A 20,440-nucleotide genomic window follows, 5' to 3' on the forward strand; every position below is an offset into this window, starting at 1 on the left:
TCTCCTTTGGTTGTCCCACGATTAATCTGAGGTACTTCGTACATAATTAGGTACCTACCAAGGTAGCTACCCAGGTACCCACGCGGTATGGAGAAAGTACTTTGAAAATTGCACAAAGGTGTGTTGGGTTGGTTCTTACAACCCCATGTTTACGTACATACTTTGGATGATACCTTGCATCAAATGACCAATCTAACAAACAAATCCCTTCAACCGAGACATGCCATGCACCTACGGCTTGTGATTATAAATGGTGCCCCTCAAACACGCATCATCGATCTCTCTCGTGCTAACATTGGCTACTACTCGCCCCAAATCCTGACTCCCAAACCTCAACATCATGGCACCCTCCTCGTCCCACACCCGCCTTGTCTGCGGCCACCAACCCAACCGTATTAGCCCTCCGTGCGGATCCTCTGCAAAAGCAAGCAGATGATCCTGGAGGACCTCGCTGACCCTCCTCTGCTCCTCCACACTACCCGGTCGAGTCTTCTCTTGATCAAACTCTCGTCCGTACGTACCCATGGCAAAGGCAACGTCGATCCCGTGAAAGGCCCCCATCCAGGGGAGCACGGCGAGGTTGCTGTAGTTGCCCGCAAACTGATAACGGTACGTGTCCAAGCCAGCTGTTACTCGGGCGTCGGTGGCGTTGCTGGCCAGGCAGACGAACTCTACCGTCAGTCGGTCCACTTCTGTCTGGTTCGGGCCGGCTGCTACGTCGTCACGCGGGTATTTGATAAGTGACGACTGCTCATTCGCCGTGAGCGAGATTATGGCTGGGACCTCGGATACGAGGCCCTGTTCCGTGCGCTCTGTGTAGTTGTCAAAGATGGTTACGTTGTCTGGCCGCAGGCGGAAGAGAATCGACGGCTCGGTGCGATTGTCCTGGTAGCGGCCGATGAAGCTATCGTTGATCCGTCTCCGTGTCAGCCAGAACTAGCACAAGCGGGAGGATAGCAGGCTATAATAAGACGAGACTCACTTGGTGATCAAAGTGGCAGGAACCTGCCTCATACAGTCAAGCTCCGCCCGGGGCTCTGCCGGAAAATCACAGCCCAATCCTTTCGCTACAAATGTAAAGTTGCTTCCATTCATATCCTCGGGCGCCCCGTTTGCAACGGCCGCGCCGCTCTGCAGAAAGAGCGCCGAAGCCAGCACATCGTCGTGGTATGCGTAGTTGAGCGAGTCAACTAGGACTCCGCCCGCGCTCTGGCCCCAGAGGAGGATTCTATCCCTATCTCCACCGAATGCGCCGATGTTGGTGTATACCCACTCGAGACCCATGCGGACATCCAGGAGACCTAGGTTCTTACTGCCACCTGTCGAATATGGTGGCGACGATGAGGAGATTGATGCAGAAGCCTCCAGGCCGGCCGCGTTGGGAAAGCCAAAGATGTTGAGCCGGTAAGGGATGACGACGCCGACGTGCGCCTGCGAGCGTGACACCCATTGCGCCGGATTCTGGTATGGGATGTCGATGCCGCCGACCTGGAAGCTACCGCCTGGCACAAAAACCACCACAGGTAGTCCTTTTCTTTCTTCCCTCGCCATCCTATCGTCGCCGGTAACATTCATCGGGGTCCAGACGGCAAGATGCAGACAGTCCTCCGAGCTACTCTGTGCGCTGGCGCCTGCCGTGTGGTTCTGCCCGGCACCGAGCCGGATGTTGAAGTCGGTGATGTTCGAGTTCCATACTGTAGGGTTCCGCGACTCATACTGCGGGCATGGCGGCGGGAAGCGCCGGCTATAGCTATGGCGGGTGCGTGATGCCGGGAGCGGGGATGGGGGCAACCAGCGCCGCTCACCGAGGGGTGGCAGGGCATATGGTATCGAGCGAAACTCGCGCACATTGTCATGTGCTGGGTTTTGAAGGCCAGTAAAAGTTCCAGTGGTTGTGCGGACGGTAAGGCGTGGGTCCACGTCGTTGAAAGACAAGGGAGTTCGCAAGCGTTCTGCCTGCGCAAAGATGGTGTTGCCGATGAGGAGAAGGAGAAGGACATATGGGCATGTGAGCCTCATGGTTGTGGGGCTGGATATGGTGGCTAACTCCAACGAAAATGCTGATTTTGAACAACAACAACAACAACAACAAAAAAAAAAAAAAAAAAAAAAAAAAAAAAAAAAGGTTAACCTGAATATTTGTCTATATACAAAACGGCGATGGCACAATGTTTCGTTTTGATCTGCCAAACGATCGGAGCAGATAGCATACATTGAGCTGATCTGATCCGAGCAAAAGCTGCAGGTATACTTTATGGGACACAAAGCCAGGCGTTAGTATCGATAGCATCAGTCAATGTTGTCACAATCTTTGGGCGCATCTACCGACATGGCACGCCAAAGATGTCCTCGTACCACAGTGTATTATTGAACCCACGCCTGACCACATCTGGTAAAAGCGGGGGACTAATAGAAACAGTGAAAGCATAGAAAGCTGCAAGCTGTACATCCGATATCAGTGTAAACACCGCCTTGGAGCTTCCAAAATGGGCTGTTCAGAACCATGGTTGACTCCTGTAATATATGCCGTGTATGCATTGTACGCAGGTGCCTGACCTATCATTTGACATCCTTCTTGTCTGAGAATGAGACAATCACATGTCATTTTCGATACCCTGGAGATCGTCAAAGACTGCTGCGTACCAAAATATCAAAGCTCGCGATCTCCTCAACCTGATGTCCATGCACGCCGATATGATTATAGCTCTCATTTTGCAGTTTGGAGGGCAATTAATCTCAGTAGAATGACCAAGCATGTCAGCATTTTTAATTACTCAAATACTGGGTCGAGAACGGCTCCCTGCCAATGACAAGAAGGTATACTCCCACAGTGGCTCTTTTTGGCGTTTATTTATATTATCCTGCATTCATCCTTCATTATTCATTAAATCTCTTGCAATTCTCGTCAAGCCGAGTCTGCTCCGTAGCTATTAAGATTACGTCACCCCGTCCAACATTGACTGAGGACTATCATGTGACAGCGATATCCCTAGCCTTCCTTCCTCAACCAGAAGAGTGGCTTGAATAGTTTCCCCGCTATGCTCAGCATGCCGCGCCTTTCCTGGGAGACGACACAGTGGATGGGTTCCGCTAGATCTATTGGTGTCGTCTCGACTCTTTCCCTTTCCAGTTTCTTTCTCACCCAGCTAAGCTAAACAACTGTCAGGCCGGCATACCCTTGCAGGCACTCAACCTCAGCCTCGCTTCCCTTAGTAGCTCCGAGTGCGCCTCACCCAGGATCGCAGACACGCAGTCCAGCAGATCGCCGAGGCCCTCGCCAAGCCCCATTGCAGTGTCTTCTTTCAGTTCAGTCAGCCTCGCGACCCCGGAAAGGTAGGCCACCACACTGTTGTAGTTCGCCACGGGATTAAATGCACCAGGCCCCAACAGTCCCGTATGTGGCTGTAGCTGTGCTTGTAGTGCAGCAGCTGCTGTTGTTGTCATATGTTCAGCACTGGCACTACCACCACCCCGGCTCTGTAACGCCCTCACAAACGCCCAGATGCTCAGGGTGGCATAATACATGATCCAAGGTCTGTGTGGGTCATCTTCACTGCGGCAGCTGTAAGTTGAAATCTTGATTGGCGGCAGCCTGTTGGTTTGATTACTGACGCCGCCGCCGCCATACGCTGATGACGACGAAGCCGACAGCAGCTCGCTCCCCGCGACCAAAGGCTGCCTCTGGTCAACTAGGACCTGGTACAGCAGCTTGAAGGCGTGCAGGACCGCGTGCCTGGTGGCCGGGAGGCCCGCCCAAGCCTTCATACGTGCAACGACGTTCACATAGTCCCGCGTTGACACCTTCCTGCCTAGCAGTTGCTTCGCCCCGGCATACACTTGGCAGTCGACAATGTCGACGTGCAGGCTGATGTGAGCGAGGCGATATAGTACCGCTGCACTCTGGATGGGCCCGTTATTGGCGTCGGTTGCCTTTCCAGCTCCCGCCACGGAGCCGGGGATGCCGCCCAGGCTCACGGCACCGCCTCCCTGAGCGCAGTCAAAACTCCTCTTCCACTCGTCAAACGCACTCAGCAGTGTCTTTCGCCACCCATCCCTTGTCTCGCTGCTGCCCGGCGGTGTAAGGTCAAGCCACTTGAGGTGTGGCTCTCTTCGGCTCAGGTGCCAGCCAACGCTGAGCAGGCCGCACATGATGACCATCCTGCCGAAGCTGTGTGTCTGGACCTCGTTGGCGTGGACGGCGCGCTTGAGCCCGTCGAGGAAAGAGATGGGCCGAAGCCCGTACATGCGTAGGTTTGCGTCCTTTTCGCGCATGGACTCGGCGCTCGCCGCCGTCCAGAGCTGGTCGTCGCACGGAAGCGGGAGTCGGATCTCGTGTGGTGCCATGTCGGCCGCGTGCCCGAACATTGCGGCATGCACTACGTCCATCATGAAGGCGGCGTAGACAACTCGGTGCATAGATTCTGTCTCGGCCCACTTCGTCCACCATGTTTGAGAGTCCATGGGTTGGTTGTTGCTGTTGGAGGTGGCCCCGCTACCGTACTGGTGCTGTTCTGGGGGGGTCTCGCTCCCTGATCGCCCGATTAGCGGGCTTCCGCGCCTGAGAAGGGTGAGTGTCGAAGAGTGATAGATGTGGGCGCGTTCGTGCAGGCGGCGGGAGCTGTACATCTTCTCGTGGAACTCAAGCAGAAGAAGCGCCTGAGCAACGGCCAGGCTGACGGGCGGGGTGGCCTCCTCGGCCGTGACAATCTCCCAGCGCAAGCCCCAGATGATAACATCTGCAAAGCCGCCATAATCGACCAGAGCACCGCTTGCGTCCCGGTTGCGCAGCGAAGCGGCACCAAGGGCAATCATGACGAGCAGCAGGAGCATCGAGCAGCGGTTGCAAAAGAATGTAGGCTCGTGAATGATGGGCAGTCGTGAAGAGACGTGTTCCCAGTACTCGCGCAGGCAGTCGCGCATCATCTCGAGGTTGAGCGCCGGCGGGTGGTCCGGGTTGTTTCCCGTCGACACCAAGTTGGAGACCAGGGGCTCTAGCTTTGGGTATTTGACGCGGAAAGCCTTGAACCAGCGGAGTATTTCCTGTCGACGGTAGTCGGATAGCAGCTCTTCGGCATCTGTCTGCCGTGGAGGCGTCTCTAGTTGGGACCTGCTTGTAAGAGATTCGTAATCGTAGGGGATGTTTGTGTTGAAAGGTGACTCCAGGCCACCCTCGAGAAATGGAACATTTGCGACGTTGATGTCGTTGTAGTGGCCCTGCGTGTCAAACAACCAAGTTGCGAAATTATCACGGATCAGTGTGTCTTCGGGCGGGAACCCCCATGGCATGACAGGCGGCGCCGTTTGCTCGGCTAGGCCTTGTACGTGGCCATAAAACATGGCCTTGCGCGGCAGTAGGCCATGGGGGTTGCTGGTGCCGTTGCCGTTGCTGTTGTTGTTGTTGTTGTTGTTGTTGTTATTGCTGGTGTCCCTGGTGCTGGCAGTGGCTGCGGTGTTGATGGTATCTACCATGGTCGGTGACCAGCCTGGTGGTGCGTGAATGGTACCGCCGGCACCTGAAAGTTGGCCAACACTCGACTCTGGCGTCATCAGGACAGCATCGTGCGGGACCCGCGGCGAAGGCTGTGCATTATGCAAGACTCCAGGGGGGCCCCCATCGTCGACGCCAGCTGCGGTGGTGACGTTGGTGGTGGTGGTGGTGGTTGAAACGATTGATTGCACCGAAGCACCGGCACGAGCTTGTCCATCTGACTCTGGCCGTGGGACTGCGTTGGAAGAACAAGATGAGCTCCGGGCTGTGCCGCGGTTTCTGGGCACGTATGAGTAGGAGTGGTGTCTGTTTTTGTGGCGGGCCAACAGGTCGGCGCGCACAAAGCAGTGAGAGCATCCGTCCTCGTTGCATTCAAATATCTCGCGCGGATTATGGTTTAGCTGGTGGCGCTGAAGGTGCTCTGCGCGCGTGTATAGTTTGCCGCAGCCCTCGACATCGCACCGGAACCGACGCGGCGCGCCCCTTCGGCTTGCACGGCGTGTAGGTGCGGGTGCGGTCGACCCTGAGGCGGATGCCGATGCCGTTGCTGATGCCGGTGAATAGGTTGGCGACTCTGACGGGCGCCGCGCCGCTCTATGCCCTGTTGATGAATTCGACGCAGGTTCCGTCGTCTGGGTTTCTTGTCTTGTCGGTGGGGGTTCGGCACGTGTAGACATTTCGGTGCCTGCCTTAGCTACCTTTACCCACCTTGGTCGGTTTAAATGTGCCCCAGAACCAGGTCTTGTTTGGTGGCTTTTTCACTGTAAAACGAGGGCAAGGGCAGCTGAAGGGCATCTCCCAGTTGCTCTGTTCAGGCGTTCTATCTCGACTCTTGTTCACTGCCGTCTCTTGCATGCTCTCTTCCCATCTCACTTTGCCCTGTTTGAGCGCCAAGAAAAAGCCGTGGACCCAGACTGGGCTGAGGATGAAAAGTCCGACCTAGAAACAACAGTGATTGTAACCCGAACAACAGTCACAAAATGATGCTGTTGCTATTGAGAAATAGATTCTGCTGATCCTAGACTGGAAACAATGAAGAAATGATGATAATAATAATAACGGCTGATTCCAGCGAGAGCGAGCGTTACCGGCCGCCATCGGAACTTGCTTGGCCGGGGATGAGGGGGGCGCTTGGCTTTGGGGCCAGGGGCGCGCGCGCGCGTGGTGCGTGAAAATGGGGATCCATGGCATGGGGGCAATGCAATGAGTAGATGCAAGGTAGGTATGTAGATACGTTGTAGGCTGCTCAGGTTGTTGTGATAGTGAAAGGGTAAAAAAAAGGCGGGGGTGTGACCCTCATCTCATCCTCGGCCCCAGCAAAACCCAGCAAATGCATGGATGGCCGTAGTACCTGGTGGAGACTAGGGATGAATGTCGTGAAGGGACTGCAAAAAGGTGCAGGTTCTACAAAGATCAAATTCAAAATTTTAACTACCCAGGTAGGCAGTAAGTAGACTTTCATATCCGTATGCCCTTCTGGAATATCTGGAGCGCTCGAAGCTGCCCAGGCATGCAATATACGCAGATTACGTTGTCTTCTTCGCCCGCGTCATAGTTGTCTGGGAACCTCACCTACCTTACCCAAGATACATGCCTAGGTAAGTAAGTATGTACGTACGTACCTAGGTACTTTGTCAAGAACCCCCACCTCCCCACGCTCAAAATCCCCCACGCTCATGCAGCACACCCAATGTCGCAGGCGTGGGGGCATACTCGAGTCGAGAGACATCAACTACTGTTACCAATCCTCTACTCGGATTTCCCTGGGCCTCGACTTCAAAATACAAAGAGATTGGCCAATTAGAAGGGATAAATCGAGCGAGCCCTTGACGCCATGCCATACCAAGGCGTCTATGCCACGGTTACGGCATCAAAATATCGGGCAATAGCTTACCTGCACGACCACAATTGTCCCGGCCAGGTGGTGCATGCATCATTACTACAGTTTTCAGTGTCTGAGGTAGGTACGGAGCCAATCGTTTTTTACTATCCTGACACGAACGATTCGTACATTCTTGCAACCCCGTTCCGACTAATTGTAGTACATTCTGATTTGCAGAAAAGATGGGTGGGTAGGTTGGTGTTTTGCCCGCTGTCATTTAGTTTATTTTCAACCATTCATTTGGTTTTGTGCATACTAAGTGCTATCTTCATTAGAGACCTGGTGACTGGCTGTATCAGCGGAGAGCCGATTTGGGGTTTGGGCCAAGTGACTCGCTGGACAGTGTCCTAGTTTCGCAAGAGGTCTATTGCTTTCCTGTGTAATTCCTCAAAGGAAGAGCCAGAATCAGTCCTTGACATGATAAATATTTTTCTTTTTCTTTTTTATCTTTCTTTTTTTCTTATTGCCAGGTTTGTTTACCCAGACAGGCAAGCACACACGTGACCACACATCCTCCCTGCCCTTCTATAGCTACCGAGGATGTCATGGAATCACCGTTCCGGCGTCCATCATTCTCGTTCTCTTCAAGACTGTCCGACATCCCCGGCCTTCATCACGACAAACTCCTCTTCTCCTTCATCCTCTCCGTCCTTCCCACTAGCGCCTCCGACACCCATCCCCTCCACCGCACCCCCTAGCCCCGTCTCCCCGTCTTCCGTCTCGAGTTTCTTGGCCTGCTCCAGAAAATAGTCAACCACTTTCACGTGGTCGTTGAAGCTTGCTAGGTCCAGTGGCACGTAGTTCTTGTCGTTGGCCAATGCCGGGCTTGCACCCGCGTCCACCAGCACCTTGACAACCTCCAGGTGTCCGCCCAGCGATGCCCAATGCAGACCCGTGTTGCCATACTCATTGGCTGCGTCCAGGTATTCCTGCCTCTCCGTGGCGGGGCGTTTCGCGAACAAGCCGATAAGGTACTTGACGATTTCTTCATTTTTGGTTGTTTTGTAATATCGCAGTCCTTGTTAGCATGCGTCTATACAGATATCCTGGGTGGAACGGGGAGATGCAGTTCTTGGGTCCCGTCAATCGAGACTCAGAAAATCTATAAAAGTGCTGAACAATGGCAGAGGGAATGAGAAAGAGGGGGGAGGAGAGGAAAATGAAGAAGGAAAATAAGAACAAGAATATGAGCGGAATTAAAAAGCACCTACCTAAGTGCCCATTCCCTGTCGCCATATGCATACACGTCGACTTTCCCTCATCCCTGGCCTGCAAAAGTATCTCGGCATCGCTGACACCTTCCCGGGTTGCAAGCGTCGAGAGAAGCTCCGTAAGCTCAGTTGCCTCACCAGCTCGTGCCAAGTAGACGAGGTCGTCAATCTCGTCTTCGCTCAGTTTAGGAGCCATCTTTAGCAAGAAAGAGTTTTGTGATTTCTGGACAAAAAAGGAAGCGGTAATCTTGAGAGGATACGCGCTTTTGAAATCTGCTTCCTCTCTTTGTCTTAGGTTTTGTTGTTTTAATTTTCTGTTTCTCGTCTTGGTTTTTTTCTCCCTTGTTTTCCTTTTTTTTTTTTCTCTTTCTGTTGGAGGGGTTCTTTACATTTTGCCAACTTCCTCAGTTCGCCCACCACTGTCATTGCGTGTTTGGGCAAAAATTTCTGGTCGGTAAGCTAAACAAACCCACAGTGTTCAATATCGAATATACTGTACACTCCAGTTTCTACCTCTACCTGTATGCGGAGACGGAGATTGAACAACCTATCTTTGTATATATTCTCAAGCGACAGTGACTATTTATATAGTTTTCAAGGCACACAGTTGAAGCTGTATATTACTGGTGAGTTCCTCCGATAATCAACGTCTTCATAACGATTTGTCGTGAACCGTGAACACGAGCTCCATTACTTCATTCGGCCGCAATTGCTTGAAGAGTTTGATACAGGCTTGGACTAACCCAGAGTTTGCTTTGGGATCTGCCATGAGATTACATTATCTAATTCTAGACTAGTCTTACTCTCGCTTGTAGAAATATGCATTTGACCTGTAGCAAATCCCGTTCTGGCTATGCATTCGTCAACTGGGAGCAAAGCTTTTTGTCTAGCCACTCGGTGATATCCCCGAGGTTGTCAACAGCTTGTATCTCGGCCTTGACATTGAGCATGAGCATGACTCGAAGCTCGCGCAAATATTTGTCATGTTCTCCCCTCGTTTCTAATGATCCAGATAGCTTTGAGACCAACTCATGTGCAAGTTTACGATCCCTGGTTGTCAGCTGGGAAGTGTTTGCTTCGAAAGCGTTCTGTCGCGACATGGCAAAGTCCGGTCGATTCCGAACATGTCCTACGTCCAATCCTGAGTGTACTGCATGGCGGACAAGGCACTTAAGTTAGCAAGAGGCTACTAGTCTCAGCATTATATACCCTCGTGCGGAAGGCCACAGCTTCTTTGACTTGGAAAATCTTCCTCATTGAAGGCGAATTGTTCTGTGATGGCACGTACTTTCAGTGTTGACGGGGGAGCCAGCATCTTGCAAGACGCTGTTGCATGGTCTAAGATGGTGCTCCTTGATATCTGACAAGCGAATCCCTATCCATTGGATGTTGCTCACAGCCGATTGTCTCTCATGCTCTAAAGCAGAGCTGCTGTATTTATACGTGCACAGTATTCTGATCCCGTCAGGATCATAATCCACAAGGCTGTAGATTGGGATCCGCGGGCGTGCTTCCCGAAGACAGTACACCAAGTTTCTCGTACTGAGGTCCGGATACCCTTTTCCCTATGATAACCAAAAGGGTATGGTTAGCCAGAGCATTCTCCATATGAGGCCATTGCCAGCTGAAGTTCTGGGACGGTAACTTGCCGTAACCATAACACCAGGTCCGGCACGTGAGTTCCGGTAGAACTGGGAGGACGCAAGAGTCCTAAAAGTTGCCTTGCATTGAATGTCAGTGTTGTAGGCACCAAGGTTTCTGCAAATGTATTCGGCTCACTTCTTTTTCGATGATCAAGACCCAACGTGCAGACGGAAACTCAAATCGGCCTAGTATTTCTGTTGAACAAATAATTGTTCCCTAGAGGGGCATTACAATCAACATAATGGCCACTCCAGATTCAATCCATTCCAGAGAGTTTCATGGGGGTGATTACCTCAGTCCGCACGTTGTCGCAACAGACCCTGGCGCCACCGTTGAGGACGAAGGAAATTGGACCTATGATTAGACCCTTGCCAGCGGCGGTCTTCAAGATGGGTTAGCCATTGCCACCAGGTAGCTTCTATTGATCTGGATTACCGACAATGTTCAATGAATGTCGCCCGACTCCGAGTGTGAAAGCAACGTCATCTACCAGCCTATCAACAACGGCCTGCTCGCGGAATAGATCTCTGGCTTGGTAAAATATGTTCCTGGTGAGCAATTAGTGCCTGAACTCATCCCTAGGCGTACCTTGTTGTTTTACGTCTGATGTTAATGACACACCTTTTCGTCACAAGATTGCCGGTTATAAGAGCCTGATGCGAAATCTCGAGGACGCATAGCACCCGGGCTACGGAAACAGGACAATTTAAATACAACCCGCAGAAACGTACTATGTCTCCGAGGGTTGAGCAAAGGAATCTTACCAAACGACCTTGCCTCAGAAACACTGCGTCCTGGAAATCTTAGCTGGCTATTGCTGTCACGAGTACCTCTGACACGACAATACGGGATAGACAATTCCCTGCGCTGTTGTATATCGGCTGCAATCGACTCGAAGATGGCTTCAATCCGTGAAATCACAGTCACAGGCTGGCTGTCTGCATTCGAAGGTGGCGGGCTGGCAGCATGGGAGATAGCCTGTTGCTGTACACAGTTATTGCTGTGTTCCACAAACCACCCAGCGCTCGGGCTTCTCTCCTGGGCGTCTGGATGACCAGAACCTTGATATTTCCCGGTAAGTTCTTGACGACCGTCACTAGCTCGAGCATTTTGACTCCTCGCTTGAACTTGGGATTCCATAGGAACAGAGGATAACAGCAGACGCCTCGAAGGCCTGCGGACACGCTCCGAGTGCCTGAGCATCATTTCCGATGCCAAGTCAGGAAGTGTAATGAGAATCGATCGTGTTCGGTTTTGACTCGAGTATTCAAAGTGAACATGGATATGTGAAAACCGTCCGGCATCAAAGGACCCAAACCCAATACATGTACCGATCGTGCTTACATGCTTGCGGGGAACGGGAAATAAGCAACCATTTCGAGGCAGTTTGACCAAGGATTGATTCGTTAACATGTTTGGTCATACTCAGCCACTGCCGGTTTTTTTTTTTTTTTTTTTTGGTTTCGCAAAGGGCAGTTACAAGTCCGAGTACGGTTGGATGGCAAATAAATTACCAAACAAACCGGTGTTTTTCATCTCTTTGGGGAAGGAAAGACTCTTCTGGATTCGCGGGGCCTGGTGGGGTGGACCCCTTTTGTGAGCAAGGGTCCTTGTTGGGCGGGTCGATGGTCCGAGTCCAATCTCAATTTTAATACCCGCCCATCCGTTGCTGTAGATCATTCAACAGCGCGGAATCGCGGATAAGAGATAGAAGCGCCGCCAACTATCACTGATAGGTGGCTCATGTCATTCTCGGTGCAGACCGGGTCTTTCAGCATTCGTACGAAGCTTGGGGAACCCCAATATTCATAGTTCGAGCCCTCACCAAACAGCGCTGCAGCTACCTGTGTTCCATTCATTCATTATGGGTGAGGCCAAAGCCACAGGCGTGGCTATCCACAGCACGGACAGCAATGGTGTCAAGCGTGGTTCTATGAAGCGTTCAGCCGCCACTAATGCTAAAGATTCAGGCTGGAAGCGCCCCAAGCTCGCTGAAAAGACGGACACAGCCCGCTGGCGCATGTTAGATGACGAGGGTCGACACACCTGGCATTATCTCGAGGATGACGAGGCTGTCAAAGAGTGGCCACAGAGCTACGCTGACAAGTGGTACCTTGGCCTGCCTATGGTGAGCATCCCTTCCGTTGTGGCGGCCGTTGCACGACGAGTCCAATCACTAATAGATACCATGTGCCTAATAGGACCTACCCACACTTCCCGAACCCAAGAAACCTCTCGATGCGGTCGTCAACGGTCTCGATTTTTTTGAAAAGCTGCAGCTACCGCCTGGCAATTGGGGCTGCGAATATGGAGGGCCCATGTTCCTCATGCCAGGTTTGGTCATCAGCTGGTACGTGACCAAGACGCCGATTCCATGGCCTGTTGCTACCGAGATCAAGAACTATCTTTTCGCGCGTGCGAATGCAGAGGACGGTGGGTGGGGTCTTCATATCGAGGGCGAGAGTACTGTGTTTGGCACAGCTTTGAACTACACCACATTGAGGATCGTTGGCGTGGATGCAGACCATCCTGCCATGGTCAAGGCTCGCACAACCCTTCACAAGCTCGGCGGCACGACTCAGGCGCCGCACTGGGCAAAATTCTGGCTCGCTGTGATGGGTGTCGTGCCTTGGGACCTGGTGAACCCGGTGCCTCCAGAGTTATGGCTCCTGCCCGACTGGGTTCCGTTTGCTCCGTGGCGCTGGTGGATCCATATGCGCATGGTGTTCCTACCAATGTCATACATATACTCGAAAAGATGGCAGGGTGAGACGACGGATCTTGTGAAAGAGCTAAGACAGGAGCTGTTCGCTGAGCCATATGAGAAGATCAACTGGGCAGCAAACAGAGACAGCATTGCCCCACGAGACAACTATCATCCCAAGACGTGGCTACTTACCGCTGCAAACTGGGCCATTGTCAACGTTTGGAACCCGTTTTTGCGCCCCGACTTCCTGAAGAAAAGGGCAGAAGATTGGGTCAGCAAACTGGTCGACATGGAAGACGAGAATACGGATTACGCCGACCTAGCGCCCGTGAATGGCGCCATGAACATGGTTGTTTGCTACATTAAGGATGGACCGGACTCCTACGCCGTCAAGAGACACCGTGAGCGGTCGCAGGAGTTCCTCTGGGTGAACAAAGAAGGCTTGATGGTCAATGGCACCAACGGGGTTCAATGTTGGGACACGGCTTTTGCCATCCAGGCTGTGATGGATGCCGGTCTGACAGAAGATCGCCGCTGGAAACCAATGCTGCTCAAAGCTCTCGAGTTCCTCGACGATCAGCAGATCCGTGAGAACAGCAAGTGGCAGGATGAATCCTATAGGCATCCTTGCAAAGGCGCGTGGGGTTTCAGTAACAAGGACCAAGGCTATGCCGTCAGCGACTGCATTTCCGAGGCACTGAAATCCGTCATTATACTGCAGAAGACTCCGGGCTACCCACAACTCATCAGTGACAGGAGAATCTTCGACGCAATTGACACGCTGCTTACCTACCAGACGGAGAATGGAGGATGTGCCTCGTACGAACCGCCACGTGGTAGTGAAAAGTTGGAGATGCTGAATGCCGCCGAGGTCTTTGGGCGCATCATGGTGGAGTATCTATATCCCGAGTGCACCACCGCCTGTGTCACAGCCCTGTCGCTCTTTCACAAGCACTGGCCAGACTACAGGGCTTCCGAGGTGAAAACTTTCATTCACAAGGCCGTGAACTGGATCAAGACAGATCAGAGGCCGGATGGTAGTTGGTATGGCAGCTGGGGCATATGCTTCACCTATGCTGGCATGTTTGCTTTGGAGAGTCTGGCTAGCATTGGTGAGACCTATCGGGACAGCGAGAGCTCAAGGAAGGGCTGCGACTTTCTGGTGTCCAAGCAGCGTGAGGACGGCGGCTGGTCTGAAAGCTACAGAGTAAGTCATTATACCACATCTATAGTGACTCATGAATACGACGGCGGTCCACAAGACAAAGCCAATGCGTACTGACTTGGATGGAAATCACAGGCTTGCGAGGAAGCCGAGTATAATGAGCATCCCATGGGGTCACTGGTAGTGCAGACTGCATGGGCCATCATTGGTCTAATGAAGGCTGACTACCCACATATCGAACCCATCCGCAAAGGCGTGAAGCTCATCATGCAACGTCAGCAGCCCAACGGTGAGTGGCTTCAGGAGGCCATAGAGGGCGTATTCAACAAGAGCTGCATGATTTCGTATCCAAACTACAAGTTTACTTTCACCTTGAAGGCTCTGGGCATGTTTGCCAAAAGATACCCGAACGAGACAGTTGTCTGAAAGACTGGTGAAGCTTTCGAATAGAGATATTTTTAATGAAGTGACTTGGTTAATTCTGTGTAGTCACTACAGTACATTGACAGAAGAAATTTTCAATCTTGGACATGGGGTACATGGTTGCCCGATAACTACCTACCTACAGGTACCTAGGTGAGGTTACCTAAGTAGTCAAGTCTAGTAGATTGCTTTCATTCAGTGCCAATGTAACATACCTACTACCGACACCTACCTAAATCTAGGTGCCTCCTTCATTTACTACCTTACGATGAAGTAGATAGGTTAGCTAAGATAGTAGGCAGGAGCATAAGACATAAAATTATCGGCAAGTGCTCCTCTTCATCCCAAGACAAGGTGATGCGAATTGACAAAAGGAAGGTAGGTGGGGTGATCCCTCCCTTGCATATTGGCTAATGTGAGTGGAGGAGCTCCCTAGTTCCCCGCTTCTATGCAGTTGCGTTCCTTCGAGCAAGCTCTGAAAGCTTCCATCTCCAGCTTTGGTTGCATTGTTTGTTGGTTGCTAGTACATGACAAAACACTTTTGGTACGGTGCACATCTATTGTCTACAGAAACGAATAATCCATACGGGACCAGCTTACTCAACTTGATACTGTCTCGGATTTTGAAAAACCAAAAATCAGCTTGCGCAACCCTGCTTGGCATCTGAGTACAGATTGCGGCTGCAAGTCGTCTGATTCGACCAATATCATGGAGTTCGTCAACGCCAACAAGGGCATAGCCCTCTGTAAGGAGGGCAACTATGCCGACGCGATCCCACATCTGACCAAGGCCATCGCCGTCACCATGTCTCCGATCTGGCTTCTCGCCCGCGCCGAGGCATACACGAAAGCATCGCAGTTTGAGCGCGCCATTGTTGACGCCGAGCATGCGTACAATATTGCCGCTGCGCGGCAGCATTCACAGAGGCTCGAGCAGATGCTGGAGGCCCAGTATCGGCGCGGTGTGGCGCTCTTTCGGCTGGGGAGATATGCCGACGCTGACGCCTGCCTGTTGTGGGCAGTCAGGTTGGGCAGCGGGGCTTCAGCCCGCGAGGAGGATCTGGTATTGGCCAAGGTCGACGGCGATGGCTTCTACAATTGCACATTGGAGCAAGCCGAGAATGAAAAGCCTGTCTCCCCGGAAAAGGGCAATGTGAACCAGGCTGATCTGACCAAGAGTAGAAAATGGGTTAGGGCACATTCTATGCGGCAGGTGTGTTTGTCTAACCTGGCGAGGTTGGCATCCGATGCGACCGAGAGGAAGTTGACTGTGACCAGGACGCCAAGCCCGCCCGCATTGGTGGATGGGGAGTACAGTCTGGACGGAAGCAAGGACGGTTCAGAAAAGGCAGCCGGTGGACGTCAAGGGCCCGCAGCACTAGATACCACCGCCACCGCTGTGAAACCTCAGCAGCTTCGGTTTGACTTTTTCCAAAGCTCTGCCAACGTCACCCTAAGCATCTTTTGCAAAGGAGTCGACAAAAAAACTTTTCGCGCCGAAGCCGACTCAAGGACTATTGTGCTACATAACATGCCCAATGAGGGTGATCCACCGGTGATGCTCAGCTTAGCTCATGAAATTGAGCCTCACACCATTAAGCAGTTCGTCGGGTCTGTCAAGGTTGAGCTAACACTGGTCAAGGCGCAACCTGGTGAGAAATGGAAAACGTGGGGTTCCATGACGGACTCTTCCGACCTTGCATCGGTATCCCAACCGAAGGAATCGGTACTGTCTGAACCCGACGTGGAAGACGAGCCGCCAAAGCCCAAGCCGATACCGGACTGGGTCCTTCAGAACAAGCCACCGCCGTATCCAACAAGTTCTAAGAGCGGACCCAAGGACTGGGAGAAGCTCGGCGATGACGATGAGGAGCCACAGGACGTGAATCATTTCTTCGAGAAGCTGTACAAGGGCGCGACACCCGAGGCTAAGCGTGCCATGATGAAGAGCTACACTGAAAGCAACGGGACAGAGCTGAGCATGGACTGGTCGGATGTTGCCAACCGTCAGGTCGAGGTTCATCCGCCCGAGGGTGTGGATGTGAAGAATTGGGACGGGACTAAGCGGAAGTAACCAGATGAACTTTATGCAGCAAGCACATTAGCTCAGTAGCTGAAGGGGCCATATCGATATGGGACAAACAAAATACGGCGGGTTCATCGGTCTATGGTGTAAAATGATGCAAGAACCTTGTCTTGTTCTGGTACAGTACTTCAACGGTTGTCAGAGAAGAAACTTTGGCGTGGGATTAAGGCCAGGTATAGCGATATCAAAGACTTATCTGACTTCCCACGGCTCAATCACATCCGTTAGGCAGCATCCCCCCTCCATATCTTGCGACTAAGCTCCTTGTCCTCTACAATCCACCCCTTAAGGCATTCTGCCCTAGGCTCGAGCTCGTCCGAACCACCCTGCTGGAGAAGTGTCAACTCGGGGTTCTGTACCATCATCCCAACATCTCCATCTTCACTGTCCAATCTTGCATCATGCCCAAGCAGCAAGTCTGCAACCATCCTTCCGAATACCACACTACCCCACTTGTCGAGATGCGTCGTGTCACGAGGGCTGCTGTTATACTTGTTACTGGCCTCCGCTCCGAGGGCCTGAACATAACTCGCGCTGGCCTGGTTCAGATCAACAAATCTGGCACCTGAATTGCCCGCCGCCGTCATGGCTAAGCTCCGTTCAACCCCAAGAGAATCAACAAGCGTTCCGTTGTCCCAGAAGTCCCTTCTTGACAGCGGGCTGAGTATCACTGGTAGCCCGCCCGCGGCCTGGACGTCAATGGCAAACTTCTCCAAGTTTGACTGAAACTGTTCTCTCGAGACCCCGCGGGATGGGAGTTGGTCGTTGTGCCCAAACTGTATCGTCACGACGCAGCTGCTGTTTGCGCTGTGTTGTTGGACCGACGAAATCACACGTGCCCACTCCCCTGCGTCGACAAAAGATGCCGTCGTTGCGCCGTTGATGCCATGGTTGACACCCCACGCTCCCGCCGTGTCGTTGAGATAGGACAGAAACCCCGTGCCCCAACCGCCACCGTTCGGACTCTGTATAGCTGTTGTCGAATCACCCGCTAGAAAGAATGCGAAAGGTTTGGTCTGGCAGCCCCGCTGCTGGGGCACCTCTGTAGGTGCAGCTCCGACATGGGCGATGAGTGGCATGACTCCGATAAGGAAGGCGGCTGCCATAAGGCGGTTGGAACAAGCGCATGATCTCATCCTTTATGTGTTGTACTATGCTTTGCTGGGCAAGGGCGTTGTCGAACTTGGTCTCTCGATACCAGGCGGTTCTCTCTTCGACAATCTGGATCTGGTGTGCGAAATGTCGTTCGCGACCAGAAAAGCACGACGGTATAATCAGTGAGACTATATAATCATGACACAACCTAAAAATGCAGCCTTTGTGGAGCTTGGAACCTCGAAGTTCTGGTGCGAGCCTGGACATACTGGCCGACTACCGTCCATTGGTAGACCGGCCGATCATGAGACCGGCGCTTAGTGCATATTTCAGTGCGCGGCGAGTTTCACTAGACACGCCCACTTCGCCAAAAGTCACGCGCGTAGTGTCTCGTGTCAGATGCTCGGTGCATGGGCGATATGGGTTCATTAACTCTTTCACATTCAAACATTGCCTAAACTTTGATTACTAACTCGGTGTGAATTGTGTGCAGCTTTTTTTTGCATCGGGGTCTATCGCTGCTTCAGGAAAGAAGCATCTAATCAAATGATCGCCGCAATATCGGCTACCGATTGCGGTTGGAAGACCAACGCCTTACCATCACTTCCCTGACCTTGTACCGCTCCAGCAAGCCAACAATGCCCTTGTTTGGGTCTGACACCAAGTCGACGGTTGAGGGCGGTGGGATGTCAACGTAGACAAGAACCAGACTTTTGAGCACGTGGGAAAGAACCCGTTGGATACCATGTAACCAGAACCAAGATAGATGTTGCTGTGGGTGTTTGCGCTCCTCAAGATTCCAGTCGGGGTGTGAATAAGATGGAAGCACCACGAGGCCAAATTCAGCATGATCAAATACGGGTCCGCGCCGGTAAAGGAGCAAGTCGACTCCAAACTTAACACCCTCGCGAGGAACCCAGCCAAGTGATCGAAAGTGATGATACACAACGTAATGAACAAGAAATGGGTCATCGGTGCGTAGACCAGAGGATGCATGGCTTGGCAATCGTGGCGGGAAGTAGTAGTGGTCGGCAAACAGGTGCAGAAGCTCCAAGTTTGACATTATCGCCTGTGTTTTTGGGTCTACGACTGCCAGTGCGCCGATGGCAAATGAAAGATAAAATGCTTCCTGTGCAGATAACTGCAGGTGCTCGAGGTTTCGAGTCTCGTCAAGAGGCGTGCGGTGCGAGATGTCATTACCTTGGCCTTTCTGCACTGGTGATGGTTTCAAATAATCTTCCAGGAGTTGTGATTGCGAACCTCGGGGACTAGGCGGTTCATTTTGATCAAATGTGGTCGATGCGACCCCACCGGAGAAACGAACATTCTTCTGCTTCTTGAGCAGATGGTGCAGACCTTCAATCTTGTGAGAGGACGGATGGGCACTACCATTGACCTGGGACTGTTCCGCCAAGGTTGCCACATCGCAGGACACCCCGCTTGTGCCGGTGGCCAGTCCGCTGGTAGAACTGGGAATCGAAGGTGGGACCTCCAGATCCGACGCTGAGTTAGGCAGTCTGAGAAGCTCAAGAGGACCGACTGGAGGTACAATGGCTTGCGGGACATAAGAGGCAGGCAAGACAGCAGCAGCTAGACTTTCTTCAAGACGAGTCTGTTCTATAAGCTCCTGCTCTAGCCTTGCTCGTTCCCATTTGGCCCGAAGACGTTCCTCTCTCCTCTTGTTGGTGTTTTGCTCTGCAACACTGACGCTATCGACGCCACGGCGGTTCATCTCTCGCTTCAGCCAGTTTGGCTCGCTGCGGCTCAGACTTCCTTTTCCAAAGAAGCCCTGCTCCCACAGAGCTCTTATGGCTTCAACATCCGAAATTTTGACGGACCTGGTCTCTGGCGACCACTCGCCCTGGTACAACTTTGAGGGTTCATTTGGTGGCCTGGCGAAGACCGTCTGCTTCAACCATATGTAGATGAGATGCGCGAGAGACAGCGGGTTGCTCGGGTAAAAGCTTGGCAAGGGAAAAGTCCGGATGGGAGCTGGTAGGGCATAGATCTGGTGGACCGGAATCCTGGGTGCCGAGGGCTTCTTGGAAGCAGCTGCTCTCGTGCTAGGTGAGTCTGAGCTGGTTCTGGAATTTTTCTCAGCCATTTTCGACTTTTAGCATGTCGGCACTGTTGTAGACAGGAAACTGTAAGTCAAACAACTTTGGCCAAGATGGTATGCTTTGGGGGCGCCTGCGAGCACCCAAAGCAAGATGTGTACCAGTACCTAGGAGGATGGGAGAGTGAACCATGACAGCATACCACTTGGTATGCGCCCCGTATGGCAAAATGCGATCGCTCAGATACCGTTGTAGTCTATAATAAGAGGCACTCATTGAGAGCTACTAAGTAGGTCTCTCAGCACCAATGATAAAGTCATCACCGCGATCGGTGCACTTGCACTGTGGGTAGGGTACTCTAGAAATACGTGGCTGCCAAGCTGGCAGTGCAAATTGAAGGCCAACGATGGCGACTTACCGGTGTGAGGGAAGCTCCCTCTGCGATACCGGCAGAGGCTGATTTGAAGCGGCCATTCAAGACGGCAAAGTATGCATCAGCCAGCTAAAGCGGACAGTATTGAAGACTGAGGATACGTCTTTAGTATTGGTTGTGATCAAGAGACGGAGAGATCGATGGAATTAGGCGTGTTCTGAACCCAGATTCAAGATTTTGTAGGCGAAGTTTTTTTTCTGCCAGGCCCCACCCTCGTTGGGGGGGGTCCTCGGCACGGCAAGACGGGTT

The 20,440-nt window shown here is 52.4% G+C and overlaps 9 protein-coding genes across 9 annotated transcripts; 3 read left to right on the plus strand and 6 right to left on the minus strand.

Moving 5' to 3' along the window:
• Positions 1 to 231: 231 nt before the first annotated feature.
• On the minus strand, positions 232 to 2,019 carry MGG_10663 (cAMP-regulated D2 protein; the record flags this gene model as incomplete). The annotated part of the gene is made up of 2 exons (XM_003710049.1): positions 232 to 904; positions 983 to 2,019. The coding sequence occupies 2 exons, from the start codon at positions 2,017 to 2,019 to the stop codon at positions 232 to 234; spliced, it is 1,710 nt and encodes a 569-aa protein (XP_003710097.1).
• Positions 2,020 to 2,713: 694 nt separating this feature from the next.
• On the minus strand, positions 2,714 to 6,596 carry MGG_10664 (uncharacterized protein). The gene has a single exon (XM_003710050.1). It carries the CDS (start codon positions 6,163 to 6,165, stop codon positions 3,163 to 3,165), a length of 3,003 nt encoding a protein of 1,000 aa, XP_003710098.1. The 5' UTR covers positions 6,166 to 6,596; the 3' UTR covers positions 2,714 to 3,162.
• A 226-nt stretch (positions 6,597 to 6,822) lies between these two features.
• On the plus strand, positions 6,823 to 7,381 carry MGG_16307 (uncharacterized protein; the record flags this gene model as incomplete). Its single annotated transcript, XM_003710051.1, has 3 exons — positions 6,823 to 6,934; positions 7,075 to 7,090; positions 7,188 to 7,381. 3 exons carry the CDS (start codon positions 6,823 to 6,825, stop codon positions 7,375 to 7,377), a joined length of 318 nt encoding a protein of 105 aa, XP_003710099.1. The 3' UTR covers positions 7,378 to 7,381.
• Positions 7,382 to 7,565: 184 nt separating this feature from the next.
• Positions 7,566 to 8,990, minus strand: MGG_10665 (uncharacterized protein). Its single transcript, XM_003710052.1, has 2 exons — positions 8,582 to 8,990; positions 7,566 to 8,355 (listed from the first exon to the last, which is right to left on the minus strand). The coding sequence occupies exons 1-2, from the start codon at positions 8,775 to 8,777 to the stop codon at positions 7,955 to 7,957; spliced, it is 597 nt and encodes a 198-aa protein (XP_003710100.1). The 5' UTR covers positions 8,778 to 8,990; the 3' UTR covers positions 7,566 to 7,954.
• Positions 8,991 to 9,432: 442 nt separating this feature from the next.
• MGG_10666 (meiosis-specific topoisomerase Spo11) lies at positions 9,433 to 11,428 on the minus strand (the record flags this gene model as incomplete). The annotated part of the gene is made up of 6 exons (XM_003710053.1): positions 9,433 to 9,731; positions 9,870 to 10,146; positions 10,231 to 10,302; positions 10,361 to 10,441; positions 10,518 to 10,607; positions 10,847 to 11,428. The coding sequence occupies 6 exons, from the start codon at positions 11,426 to 11,428 to the stop codon at positions 9,433 to 9,435; spliced, it is 1,401 nt and encodes a 466-aa protein (XP_003710101.1).
• Positions 11,429 to 11,902: 474 nt separating this feature from the next.
• MGG_11702 (lanosterol synthase) lies at positions 11,903 to 14,849 on the plus strand. Its single transcript, XM_003710054.1, has 3 exons — positions 11,903 to 12,353; positions 12,427 to 14,139; positions 14,233 to 14,849. The coding sequence occupies exons 1-3, from the start codon at positions 12,090 to 12,092 to the stop codon at positions 14,521 to 14,523; spliced, it is 2,268 nt and encodes a 755-aa protein (XP_003710102.1). The 5' UTR covers positions 11,903 to 12,089; the 3' UTR covers positions 14,524 to 14,849.
• Positions 14,850 to 15,035: 186 nt separating this feature from the next.
• MGG_11701 (uncharacterized protein) lies at positions 15,036 to 19,544 on the plus strand. Its single transcript, XM_003710055.1, has one exon. It carries the CDS (start codon positions 15,230 to 15,232, stop codon positions 16,592 to 16,594), a length of 1,365 nt encoding a protein of 454 aa, XP_003710103.1. The 5' UTR covers positions 15,036 to 15,229; the 3' UTR covers positions 16,595 to 19,544.
• MGG_15479 (uncharacterized protein) lies at positions 15,402 to 18,009 on the minus strand. The gene has a single exon (XM_003710056.1). The coding sequence runs from the start codon at positions 17,740 to 17,742 to the stop codon at positions 16,831 to 16,833; it is 912 nt and encodes a 303-aa protein (XP_003710104.1). The 5' UTR covers positions 17,743 to 18,009; the 3' UTR covers positions 15,402 to 16,830.
• On the minus strand, positions 18,135 to 20,365 carry MGG_15480 (uncharacterized protein). Its single transcript, XM_003710057.1, has 2 exons — positions 20,177 to 20,365; positions 18,135 to 19,828 (listed from the first exon to the last, which is right to left on the minus strand). Exon 2 carries the CDS (start codon positions 19,803 to 19,805, stop codon positions 18,267 to 18,269), a length of 1,539 nt encoding a protein of 512 aa, XP_003710105.1. The 5' UTR covers positions 19,806 to 19,828; positions 20,177 to 20,365; the 3' UTR covers positions 18,135 to 18,266.
• Positions 20,366 to 20,440: the final 75 nt, after the last annotated feature.

This window comes from Pyricularia oryzae, chromosome 1, assembly GCF_000002495.2.
Source record: "Pyricularia oryzae 70-15 chromosome 1, whole genome shotgun sequence".
Taxonomy (NCBI): domain Eukaryota; kingdom Fungi; phylum Ascomycota; class Sordariomycetes; order Magnaporthales; family Pyriculariaceae; genus Pyricularia; species Pyricularia oryzae.